General features: G+C 32.4%; 3 protein-coding genes across 3 annotated transcripts; all 3 read left to right on the top strand.

Annotated features, from left to right (window-relative positions):
* Nucleotides 1-2,163: 2,163 nt before the first annotated feature.
* Nucleotides 2,164-3,830, top strand: HELRODRAFT_169358 (hypothetical protein; the record flags this gene model as incomplete). Its single annotated transcript, XM_009015183.1, has 3 exons — nt 2,164-2,920; nt 3,137-3,582; nt 3,681-3,830. 3 exons carry the CDS (start codon nt 2,164-2,166, stop codon nt 3,828-3,830), a joined length of 1,353 nt encoding a protein of 450 aa, XP_009013431.1.
* Nucleotides 3,831-4,246: 416 nt separating this feature from the next.
* Nucleotides 4,247-7,336, top strand: HELRODRAFT_169357 (hypothetical protein; the record flags this gene model as incomplete). Its single annotated transcript, XM_009015182.1, has 6 exons — nt 4,247-4,387; nt 4,631-4,688; nt 5,357-5,634; nt 6,066-6,235; nt 6,631-7,148; nt 7,248-7,336. 6 exons carry the CDS (start codon nt 4,247-4,249, stop codon nt 7,334-7,336), a joined length of 1,254 nt encoding a protein of 417 aa, XP_009013430.1.
* A 1,386-nt stretch (nt 7,337-8,722) lies between these two features.
* HELRODRAFT_169356 (hypothetical protein) lies at nt 8,723-9,049 on the top strand (the record flags this gene model as incomplete). The annotated part of the gene is made up of 1 exon (XM_009015181.1): nt 8,723-9,049. One exon carries the CDS (start codon nt 8,723-8,725, stop codon nt 9,047-9,049), a length of 327 nt encoding a protein of 108 aa, XP_009013429.1.
* Nucleotides 9,050-13,435: the final 4,386 nt, after the last annotated feature.

Here is a 13,435-nt window from a genome sequence, read left to right as displayed (position 1 = left end):
GAGGGTCAGTTTAATGTCATAACCAGGACAGTCATAACCAGTACAGATAGTGCAAAGTCCAAAGCTTTAGATAGTGTGAAACACAGGGAGCTTATGGAAGTATTGGAAAATTTGGGCACTGATAGAAAAGACACGAGAGTTATCAAAAACCTCTACTGGGACCAAAGAGCTATCAGTAAAAGCAAAACCACCCTGATTTGCTCCATAATCATTAGTGATAAACAGGTGAAACAAGTCAACAGCTTCAATTATCTCAGAAGTCTGATTAACTCAGGTTGTAAATGTGATATGAATATCAAATGAAAGATAGCTATGGCAAAAGATGCATATTCTAAATTGAAAAATATCTTCACAACAACCAAACAACAACACACGTTTGGACGACATTTTCCCCGAGATCGGGGGCTACCTATGATGAAACCAAAATACCCTTCGACGCCATTCTGCCAAATACTGAGGGCCATTGTCACTTCTGTCATCATAAGTAATTTATTTGGCTAATTTTTACACAGGACGCCCTTCCTTACGCAACCACAGTTATAAGTGGTGGGCCTAGCCTTTGATAATCCAACATCACTCACAAGGCAGTGAAGGTCAGTTTAATGTCATAACCAGGACAGTTGAAAAATATCTTCACCAACAGTAAAATCAGATTATCAACGAAAGTAAAACTGTTAGTTCCTATGCTCACTTACGGCTCTGAGTCCTAGACAATTTCTAAAGAAATAGAAAAGAGGGTTTATGTTTCTGAGAAGAAACATGAAAATTAGTTGGACTTTTTGTACTTCCAATGAGGATGTATTTAAACAGTCCAATTATGAAAAGAGGAAATTACTACAAATAATCCAACTGGGGCAATTAAAGTTTAGGGGTCACTTCACGTGGAAGGCAGGAATGGAAACCACTGGAAAAATTGCAGGGAGAAAAGATCGTGATCAACAGCTTATTACTTTTGTGAAGTCCTTGTGTCACTTGTTGAATATCACCACATTCCAAGGGCTACAAAGTGTTAAAGATCAAGTTTTGTGGAGGTCGATGGCCAATGTCCTGAAAGGATAAGGCACGAGAAAGAAGAGAATATTTTATAATGAAAATGCTATAAAAAGTGAACTTATCAAAAGATGCAAAACTTTTGTGCCAACCCAATAATTTATAAACAAGTAGTGCTCTTATTATATATATCAAATGATGAGCAAAATACGTCAAATGAAGATTGTGTAGTGAACCCAAAAATAATTGTAAGAATTGGATGTGAATTGACAGGTTAACTAATTGAAAACTTAAAATTGTGTGCCTAGCATGTAGCCACTGTAATGTTATATTTGAATGTGCAATGCGCACCACACTTATTTACTGTTTTATAACTTACTCTTAAAATTTTGTTTTCAAGGTAAACCGATTAGCTTGTGGAATTCCTCATTAGGTTTGTTTTAGCTAACTGAAATTTGTATTAAATTTTTAGGTTGTATTCCTTTTGAATGTTTTGATGGAACATATTATAATGGTGTTCATGTTATGGTGTTCACAATTCTTCACCATATTATGCTCTGTTTTCTCCACCATTATTATAACGTTATGTTGTTATAACATTACGTTTTCCGCTGTGTTACGTTGTTCGAATTGTTATAATGTTTCTCAATTTGTTTATTTGGTTGGAAATTAATTTTACTCACTTTGCTTATTACTATTGCTTCTAATCTTCCATAATTATTATATAGATGATGCAAATGAGTGTTGGTTGATTGCATTAAAATATTTTATATTGGCGACTCGTTCGTTGAATTATAAAATTTAGTTATAACTGATGTTAAATAAAAAAGGCTAAATTCTTTCTATACCTTTTTATTAACCAACAATTATTATTCAAATAAATAAATTTCAAACAAACAAATAAAAAATTAATGTTAGATTTGACGTTGCGTGATGTGTCTCTCCTCCCTCCTTTGTGAGAATGAGTCTGTTTTCATATGCCTGCATTGTGTGTGTGTCTATATGTGTTATGTATCTATGTGTCTTGCATCTCTGTCTTAAAGCATTATGTCTCATTCTATTTGAACAGTTTTGCTTGGTGCAGAATCATGCATGCTCTTACTTATGGCTTATCTTAAAATTTAATTTTTAAATTTCTTTCTCCATCACTAACATAACTAACAATATTTAGGTATGAGTTCACAGGACAAGGAGGATAGTATATGGAAGCAGAAACCTGAGGTGTCAAATGTCTGGGGAGCTTCTCTACCAACCACAGGAGCTGCTTGGAATAGTAAAAATAATGATGAATATGCTGCCTTGTTCCAGGGTGTGGCAAGTAATGGGGCATCTAAATCTGAAAGTTTTCAAAATTGGGGTAACAAAGGTGAAGGAGATAAATTGAATAACACTAGTTCATTTGGTCTCTCAAGCACATCTTCAGATTTGTGGTATTCAACATATGATCCTTTCAAAAAAAATTGGGGCGAAGTTGATTATGCCTCTGTAACTTCATCTAGCTCTCTTGATATTAAAAAAGTTTGGGATAACCAATTGCATAAAAGTACTGATGCTGTTGCTTCATTAAGTTCTCAACAACAGTTATCAGGTGGTAATTCTGAGAGTGAAGAAGGTGTTAAAAATGATTCCACTTGCAAAGTTGAATCATCATCGGTAGCTACATCTACTTCCAATCATGGAATTACCAAATCATCATCAGCAATATTATCTTCTGATAATCTTCCAAATGAGGATGTGGAGCGTAGTCAGCCTGATGGAGCTGAAGGAAACAAAGAGGAATTAATTGCAAGAATGGTCAACACTACTGATTGTTGGGGAAAAATAAAAATAAATCAAGAAACACCATGGCAGATGGAGACACACATCATTGGTCAGACACACAATTCGTTACCTGATGCTAATCTCCTCATGCCACCTGGCAGTGTTATAGGTTTATAAAAATTTATTAGTTTTCAAATTGCTTTGCATAGCAAAGCAAAGTGGTCGACATCAGGTATGTAAGCGCATAATTGAAAGTTTGCATCTGCTTTTGAAGGCACTGTTGTTAAGAATAATCTTATAACTATAAAAAAATATTTTAGTAATTTTGAACTCATCACAAATTCACTCAAGTTAACATTTGCATTTACAACATAATGCTTCGCAGGATCAGACGCTCAAAAATTTGAGATGTCAAATCTGATATCTAATCCCTGGAGCACAGCCTCCTTGCCAGATCACAACTTTTTAGCTGCAAACAATACAGGCAGTAATAATTGGGGCAGTACAGTGTCCTCCCCATTTGTAAACCAATCTTCTAATCCTGCATTCTTTGCTGTAAACAATGAATGGACTTCTGATGATGCTAGTCATTGGAATGGAACTTCTCAATCGGGTTGTGACTTGACTAATCCTAATATGTGGGCTGGTTCATCAAAAGATGGGGGACCTATGTGGACGAACAATAACATGCTCAACCCTCTGAACAACAATAATTCTTCCTTGTGGCAGCCAGATGGAGATAAGAATTTCTGGGGAAGTGGTTCCTCTGTAAATCCTGGCGATGTTGGTCTGGCAGGACCGTGGCAAGGAACATCTAAATTGACTGCAGATGTTAGTTTTTTTATTGTTTGTTTTTACTTTTCTTAGTTTCCATTGGAGTAAGTTAATTTATTTTAAAAAAAAGCTTGTGGTAATTAAAAAAAATGCAGAAGGGCTTGTCCATTGGTGGTGGCAATGTCAACCAGCCGTTAAAATCTGTTGGGATGTGGAATGAAAGCAGCAGCAACAACAGACAGATGGACTTTGGAGTGTGGAATCAACCCAGAGATCAATTGGTACTTTCTTTTCTACTTAATTAATCTTTATTTCTCCCATTTACACTTCTTCCAAACCCAGCAACAAACCTCATTACATCATAAAACATATATTTTGTAAATATTCTAAATTACTTTATATAATAACTCTAGATTCCTCAATCACAAAATGCACTGCAGATTTTGTTGGATATTGGATTAAAGGTACGTGTTTTGATTTAACCTGTGATTTTGTATATTAATTAACGTTGATTATTGGTTAATTGATTAACATTGATTATTAATTTGTAAATAAAATGATAGTTTAAAAGTTATCACTGTTTCCATTGGGGATAAAGCGAACTCGTCATCGACCGGCCAGTTATAACAATATAAATAAAAGTATTATTGTTATTAGTATTCGAGCATTTATGTACCAGATTCTAAAAGCTAGTTGTCTACTTATTTGTATGTTTCACAAAATGGCATCAAGTTATCAACAAGCACAAGCCCAGTATGCTTTAGAGTCCACTAATACACATGAAACTTTTGTCCCAAAAACTTTGAGTTTTAACGATTGTGTGTGTGTAGGGCTGCATGTTTTTATCGAAAAAAATGGTGAGGTGTATAATCGATTTGAAAATAAATTGAACTTGGAACCTAGGCTGTAATATTAACTGCTCTGATGTCAAATGTTACTTTATTTAAATATATAATTAATTTATTCATACGCGAGTGATTCAACAAATTATGAATAGGTGTGTTTGTATGTTGATGTGCTTAAGTTATCTTCATCTTTGTTTATTTATTCTATTTAACTAATAGTTTCACATTTATTTAAATTGGAGTATTATATTAACATTCAGAAAGAAGATGCGATGCAATTGTTGTTGGGCAGTAACTTCAACTTAGAGAAATTTTTAGGTCAGTTTATTAAACAAAGTGCTAAAAATGTAACTATTTATACGTTATTAGTTCTTTACTTTATCAAATTTTTTTATATTTAAAGTTTTTCTTACTTAAACCACATTGATGCAGATCGGTATTTTATTTATAGTGAATTTAAGTTTTTACACATATGACTTAAATTGGATTGTTTTTTTTTATGCTTCCATTGTTCTGCTGGGCCAACTTTTGCAATACAATATTTGTTTCATTTTAACAGCATTGTGAGTGACTAATTGTGTTTACAATTAAATAAATATTCTGAGAAACATAATTAGATAGATACACTAGAACAATTTAAACAAGATAGCTGTTATTATATAGATCATAACAGATTTGTGCCAGTTAATTATTTTTATCATAATTTTTTGAACCTTCATGTAGCTTGCAGTTTTTGAATTCATAATTACTATATGAATGATAATTGTTTTGATTGCATTTATGAAGTAAACAAATTGAGTTAATGGAAAATTTGGTAGACCTCAGTTCATTTTATAATCCAATTGATTTATAATATAATCCTGATGCTTTTTGTTAAAATCTTTTTTTACGTTTTTCAAAAATCAAATGGCTAGTGTTGAGTGACATACATGATATGTTTATATTATTATATTATTTTCATTGCAAAATGATCATATGTGTTGCAGAACTAATCAATTCATCCCACCGATCGACAATGCCTGGCATAGAGCCACAACGGGGGCGTATGCTCAGAGGAAAAAGTGTCATTGAAACAGCAACTGACTACAACCAAACTTTTGCTGTAAGAGGAGCTTCAGCATTTCAACCCCCTCAACAACCATTTTTCAACAACCAAAATCTTGTGTCTCAGCAGTTGCAGCAACAAATGTTGTTGCAAAAGGTTGGATTATTAGGTGCTGGCAACGCACCTGCCGGAATGCAACATGCCAGATCATCCTCCATGGTCAGTTGCATCATTTTTTAGGGCTGTCATTAATTTAAATAATGATAATAACTCCATTTATAATTATCTTAATTTTTATTGTGGACCATATACCCATGAACATTTTTTTAACTCATACGCACGCCCTCTCCTGCTTGCCCTCTCTATTCTGTAGCAGGTTGTCAGTACACATTTCTCATAATAATCCACTACTGACTTCTCGTGATTTTCATAACTTTAAATTTCTGAACAAGTTGATTGAAGTTTTATACATTTAATCTACTCTGCCTCACCTTATCAAAAAAGAGTTATGAACAAAAACTATTTTTGTTAATTTCCTTCTACACATTCCAAAAATTTTCAACAAATTAAATCATTTTTTATCAGTATTTTATTTTCCCTTTCATACAAATTACAAATTTAGTTGTACCTGATGCTGTTTCTTTTCCAAGGTTCCAAAGTTAGATTCATCCTTGTTCAACAGTGGGAGTAACAATAAGAATCAACAGATTCAACAACTTCAGACGTTGTTGCAGTTGCAGTCTGTCTTGCAGCCGTTGCTTGTTGAGAGAGCACAATTGCAACAAAACACAGTTATACCTGCTCCTCAAAAGAAAAATAGGTGAAATGTTTGTTAGAGTTAGGCATGTGTGATACAGATGCCGTTCAGTATCGTTAAATTGAAAGTTCAGTACAGAGGCATTGATATTGGTAATGAACACAATAAAATCATTATTGATAAAACACCGATAAATCTGTATTTACCGATGCATCGGTATATCCGTGTCAAATTTTTTTACATAATCAGTTGAACAAACTTTTTTCTGACTTTTATCAAACACTGGTTTTTAATATTTTTTTGCATATTGGAGTGTGTCGTCAAATATATAGTTATTGTATGGACAGAGTTAAATTGAAACTACATGGAACTACATCAATCCCTTAATATATTGATTAATGATATTGGTTGTTTGGGGTTATTTTGTAAATGTCATAATTTTCGTTATTGTTAAACAGATTAGAAGTTTTGAATATGGATATCTTCAAGGTGAAGGCCCTGATTGATCAGCTGCAACTGTATGGACATACAGGTGCGCCCACATCATCCCTTTCATCGTCAGCACTCTACAATCAATCTGATCCAACTGGTGTAGAGGAAGCACGTCTTCTGCAGGCACTCGGCCAGTTGAAACTTGATCAGATATCTCCAACTTCGTGTACTTCTTCCTTGCTTAGCAACAGCAGTGTCACAGCTGACCTGGTTTCCTTGCTTCAAAACACGGCAGGTGTCACTCATAGCATCAACAGCTGGCTACCTAACATGTGTTCCGGTGCTGATAACTTTGGACATGGGCAGTCGAAAGATGGATGGAATATGCTCCACCATGGAAAATCCTCTACATCGTTTGGAGGAATGTATCCACCTCCTCCACCTGGTCTCAACAGTTCAGACAAGATGGGTGGCGGTTATGTCGGTCAACCAGGACCATTTAGTCGAAGCACATCATGGGCTCCTGGAGAGAAAATTAAAACAGGTATATCAATTTTTTGTTTAGTTTAAAAAATCATTCATTCAATATTTTTCTTGGTCTGATTTTTTAAACAAGTAATGAATGTATGTTCACCTCAAGCAGGTCCTCCTCACACATCACAAATATGCTGGTTCCTTATCAAGAACACCTCAGTTGTTAGTTCTTTTTCTTTTCATTATTTGTTGCCATGAAACTGCTATAATGCATTCACATTAATATTAGTTCCAGAATTAAAATTTTCGGCTTTTTGGGACAGTTTAAGTTTGAAAATGTTATCACTCCAAAAAGCGGTGGCTGAGTGACCAGGTTTACAGTCTTATCATCTCATTCTTATGGAGTCACATAAGCAATTTTAAACTTTGAAAATGCTTGAGAAGGGAAAATGGCATACCTGTATTGTTATCAATCATATTGTCTTTCCTTCTCTCTCTCTCTCTCTCTCTCTCTCTCTCTCTCTCTCTCTCTCTCTCTCTCTCTTTGTCTCTCTTTCTTAAAAGCCTAGATGGAGAACAACTGGAACAGCATGGCACCATTTATAACTGAAAATGTAACTTTTTAAGAGCGCGTGTAGATATAATGATATGTTAGCTTGTCTAAATTACATACGTTCGTGCCAATTGAAAAAAATAGAAAGTTACTTCATACATTAAAAATAAAACTCAATTTATTTGTTTAACCTGAGTAAAGAAAAATAATGAACTTCTCCCAGACGTTAGCAATAGCTTCTTTTGTGGAATTAGAGTTTCCAAGTACTAGACCTTCCTCTATTAGATGTTGGGATTGCATGAGTTGTTTCAAAATTTTAGTCTTTCCAAACCAAAACAATGCAGATGTTGTTTTACAGCCTGACATTTGAGGTGCAAATGGTAATATGATGTTCAAATGGTGGGCACATACACATTTCTTCACCTAAAACATGTTTGCAGTTATTAATGGACGAAGTTTCCTGTTTGGTGTGCATAAGAATATTAGAAGATTCGTTGGCAAATTAAAACAAATGTTTTATTTTTTGGGTTATTTACTATGTTATTTCTTGTTTTATGGGAGTCAACCCTAGATAAGCATTTATTGCTAGGCTGACTCTTTCACTTTATTTTTTGTGAATAAATGGAAAAAAAATGTCTGTGCCTGAAGCCCGAGCAAGGACATTTTGAAATTTGGAGCTAAAATGCAGTGCTTGCTAGGCCATTGTCACATCTGCACCACCATTCTTTAAAGTACGACTTAATGATATTCTCGCTGGTCCAGGAGTGGATCTAGTAAGTAAATAAGTGCGCTTTTATCAGTTTGTAACATGATCGAACGGTAGATGATCGTAAATTTTATAAAAAAAAATCCAACATTCGTTCTAAGTCCTAGAACCTATATGGGTGGGCACATGTCTGACGGACAACGAAATTTGTCTGGAATGTCCATGAGGGCAGGCTTGATTCGTCACAACATTTTATAAACTTTAATAAACGATAATTATGTCTATCTAATGTTATGTCAATTGCATCTATTGATAGATGTTGCATTATATTATATCAGCGATTTTTTCTGCTTATCTTTATTTATACCCTTTTGCATTGAATCAGATGGATGGATCGGCATTGTATTCGTGCTGCAGTCAGGCTGGAAGCTTGCAACAGTTGCTTAGCAACAAGTTGACTGGTCATTCAATCGCCTGCTACCGAGATGACCCCATTGTTGTCCAGACTAAACTGCAACAGCTGGTTAATTTATCGTTAGAATGCCTAGCGAACAAGGACATGTTGTCACTGGTCGATGCCAGCAGCAGTGGTGGAACGGCATCAGTTTGGGTTGAGGTGACGTCTTCCAGTAGCAGCGTTGCTGGCGGTGGAGGTGCTGGCAACAGCCTGAACAGTGCCAACGGCACCACTGCAAGTGCAATCAACGAGTGAACATTCAACATTTACTGACGATGATAATTTCTGCCTGCACAAGTCGATGAATAACCAAGTAAACCCAAGTAACGAACGTTCACGTGTAAAGTTCAATCAGTAAATTTCTTTGTATTTGTTTTTAAAAACTTGTGAAGGGACAAACTCCAACTAACTAGATATGGAACTATTGATTAAAATATTATTGAACAATTATGACATAAATGTTGTTGGATACTGTTTGCTTGTTCACTTCCACTTCAAATCCTTGAATCTTTTTGTTTTGTTTGTTTGTTTATTTGGGATTTCCTATCAGGTGTCAGTAATTTTAATTTTAAAGTTATTTTCCGCCAGACACATGTCGTAACTCACTGTTCGTTTTTTTTTAATTTGTTTCATTTCATTTTTTGAACACTCTTCTTTATTATTGCCGCGTTTTACATTTGAATTTTTATTTATTTTTCTTTTTTTTTTAGTACTTTGTTGGTTTTATTTAAGATTGTCTCATTAGCATATATTTTCACATGATTTTAATATGAACACACACATAACACCCATGTGCAAGATATATGTATATATGTGTGCGTTCGTATGTATGTATGTGTATATATTATACTGTTTTTATTTTCGTTTAATGATTTTTTTTTATTAATTTATATTTCCCTTATTATATTAGAAGTATTAGTATTGCTTATTGAAATGTTCAAGCTGTCTTTTTTCTATTATGTACTTTTATCATATATATATATATATTTATGTGTATATATATATATATGTGAATGTGTATACATAAAGTGGAATGAGATATGGACATAAGAGATATTAGACAAGTGCAGCGAGCTGAAGGATGAAAATGTTGGAAGTCACCGTTGGGTGCTCGAATTAGGTTGGACTGAGGTGTGAGACGTTGATAATAATTAGTTGGTTGGTTGATTGATAGGATAGGCACCAGTTTGAGGTTGGTGTTGGTGTTTATTTGATCCGCCACTCGGTAAGTGAGGATGGACGTTTGATGGATTCTCCGGAAGGATATTCATAGTTTAGATTGCTCTCCATTTACGTTGCAGTGTGCGGCCTGCCTGCTGATGGTGTCATTCATGCCTGCTACAACAAACAAAAGATACACACGTGTCGTTCATGGTTAATTGTGTTGTTGTATATACTTCTTATTTACTGCAAAATTATTGTTTAGTGAATTATTTTAACAAAAAATGGTGATTAACACAAGAAAATTTTCCATTTGCCATATCTAACGAAATAATTATGACATCTCAGGAATTCATTGGACTATATAATTTTCATTTTATAATTAAACAAAGGCATCGTATTGATCAGTTTCATCGTTATTGACACCATTTTTCAATATCCATTTTCAATTTTGAAAACGTCTGTGATAAGATAAGCACATTGTTTAAGCTCTTCAATATTATTTTTAGACAAATTCATTCATTGAACTACTGTGACGTTATTATTTTCGTTAATTTCTTTTTGTTAACTCATGAACCAATTCTATCAGCCAATAGAGCGGTTGAGTGCTCTCCACGTTGCTAGCAGTAAGTAAGAAAGGTTGTAGGTTTATATTATTTTTCTGCTATTGACATTTATTCATATCCATCGTGCTATTTGTCTGTCTGTCTTTGTAATATTTAATAATTATTATTATTTTGCTTGTCTTTGGAAATGTTTATATATATGTATGTATATGTAGTAAGAATTTGTTAGAAAAAATTGCCTCTAACTTTTGATACTTCACAATGTTTGTTGAAAAAAATTTGTTCTAATGTGCTTTGTCGCAAGTGGTTGTTCATGGCTTGCATTTTATAATTATACGTTTCTCACATTGTATTAATATATTTCTGCTGTTTAATTAATTTTTTTCTTAATTTTCATTTCGGTTTTGTATTTTTTCATTTGAATTTTTTAAATTTTGAATAGTTTTGTAATGAATATTAATTTAATGAACAAATGTTGTAGCTCAAATGTAAGCCTGCCACAAGAATTCATTTCTTTTTTCAACAAATTGACCATTTTTATTTATTTAGACTAATTTCATAATTTTCTCTATTCTATTTTTTTCAAAAAAGCATTTCACTTTGTAGAGCAATGTTGTCATTTTTTAACGCAATTACGACTTCTTACTTTTTTATATTGACGAATCATCGAAGAGAATGTAACAGATTTGTTTATTTTTCATTTCAAGTAATTGTCCTAGTCTGTTTGCCAGAATAAGTTTTTTCAAAACGTTCAAATGGCATTATGTATGTTGTTATTCAACCATACATTTCAACCTCTCAATTTTGATTTTTGAAGTTTCCAAACATTTCTTGGGGTAACTAGTGCCGTTTTCATTATGAATAAAGGTTGTCGTAAAATTATATTTGTTACGAAATTTCAAACTATTTAAAAAGCCAAAATATTTATGTTTATCTGTTATATTTTCAACGCTTAGATATCTTTAACAATTCAAAGTGTAAATAAGGAGATTTATTCAATTAATCTTTTTTTTAATTTTTTATGTCATATGATCAATTATTTTTCCAGTTCAAAGTGTGTATTTTTATATCTGATTTGAATAAACATATCACAAAATATGTGAGGGCCGCACCGCTGAAGGCTCTCAGACGGTCGGCTGGTGGTTTTTTTTTTATTTATTTTTCTTTATAATGCTATTTAATAGAATGTTTTGTTGTTGTTGATATCATCAGCATGCATCATTTGTTCTCTTAGTTCAACTTCGATGTTATGCATAATCCACCTCATTATTATTATCACCACCACTATCATCATCATGGTTTACATTCGGTTGATTATCAATGCATAGTGTACAATTTTTTTCATTCATCTCATCAATGCAACAACATCAAAATGTCCCCTGCAACCTTATTAGGTAGGTGTTATCTTAAATGCTCTCTCCCTGATTTCTTGATAATATTTTTCTATGTTGTTTGTTTCATAACTAAATGTAACGTATAAGTGGATAACACAATTTATATATATATATATGTATATATATATATATACATATTGCTGAAAGGAGACCATAATTTATGTAATATTTGATAAAATCTACCGAATTTTTAGCTTTTGAAAGTTTACGATTGAGCTTTTCAATATTTCTAACAAAAATTACTGTTGGATCGTTAACTAATCGTAAAAGCTAAAAATTTGGTAGATTTCATTAATTATCGCATATATATAAATATATATATATATTTGTGTAATTAAAAATTATTTTACGTGAATTTCCATCAAGCTCATACTTTCCTTAGTTGTAATCCTCATTTATTTTCAGCAATTGGCTTATTACAAATGTTTAGTATTTTCAAATTTAATTTTTGCAATTGAATAATAATTTTTTTCTTTACCAAATAGTCAATTTTACATACATTCAATTATAAGCTTGCACTTTCACTTACGTATTTAATACTTTTATTGTTATTTATTATTTAGATAGATTGACGTGTTTTATTTAGAAATCTAAGTTAGTTTTCATAGTTCACTGTACTGTATGGTTATCTGATTCATTCATTCACTATGTATTTCTTGGTCTTTCATCTATATATATATATATAAAATATATATATATATGTATGTATATATATATATATATGTATATATATAATTGCATTTTTTAATAATTTTTAGTTTTTCCATTCAATTTTTTCACAATTTGAATTTTTTGTTTAACTTGTTTCGTTTAGTAATTTCCTTTTTAATGAAGAATTTCTATCTTTTCGTTTTCTTTTTTGTAATTTTTTAAGGTTAAAAGATTATTTACAGTAACAGACGTCAGTTATATATGTATGTGTGTGTGTATGTATATATATATATATATATATATATATATATATATATATACATACACATATGTGTGTGGATGTGTACATAGATATAATGTAAAATAAGAATTAACGTTTTTGAAAAACATTTTGTACAATTTTTCATTCACAGTTTTTTTGCTTCATATTTTTCTATTAGAAATTGAAATTTTCTTTCTACATTACTTATGCGTAAAGAGATATGTTCGTCGTTCGTTTGAGCGCGGTCATTTGGTACTTCCTAGTGTAGACGAGCCAAAGTCATGCGTTGATTTCGTCATATTTTCATCATTAATTATCTTTTTTTTACAATTTTCAGAAGATCATCTATTATTTCAATTTGAGCTATTTGCCTCTAGTTTGTATATTTTTTCAGAAAAATGAGGAAGATAGCTATTTACTACTACGTGCACGATAAATTATTAAAGACTTTTGCAAGTTTAGTTCATTTCATAGCGTGAAACTCTCCAATTACTTGCGTGCATCCTTCATTGTTTTTTACGCGCCGTTTTATATGTATATTTATATATATAAATGTTTACAATATTCTATAAATTCTACCGAATGTTTGGCGTTAATATGTTTGTAG

The sequence above is a fragment of the Helobdella robusta genome (assembly GCF_000326865.2).
Source record: "Helobdella robusta unplaced genomic scaffold HELROscaffold_15, whole genome shotgun sequence".
NCBI classification, from domain to species: Eukaryota; Metazoa; Annelida; class Clitellata; order Rhynchobdellida; family Glossiphoniidae; genus Helobdella; species Helobdella robusta.
The sequence above is the reverse complement of the archived record's forward strand: the minus strand, read 5'-3'. Positions and strand labels throughout refer to the sequence as shown.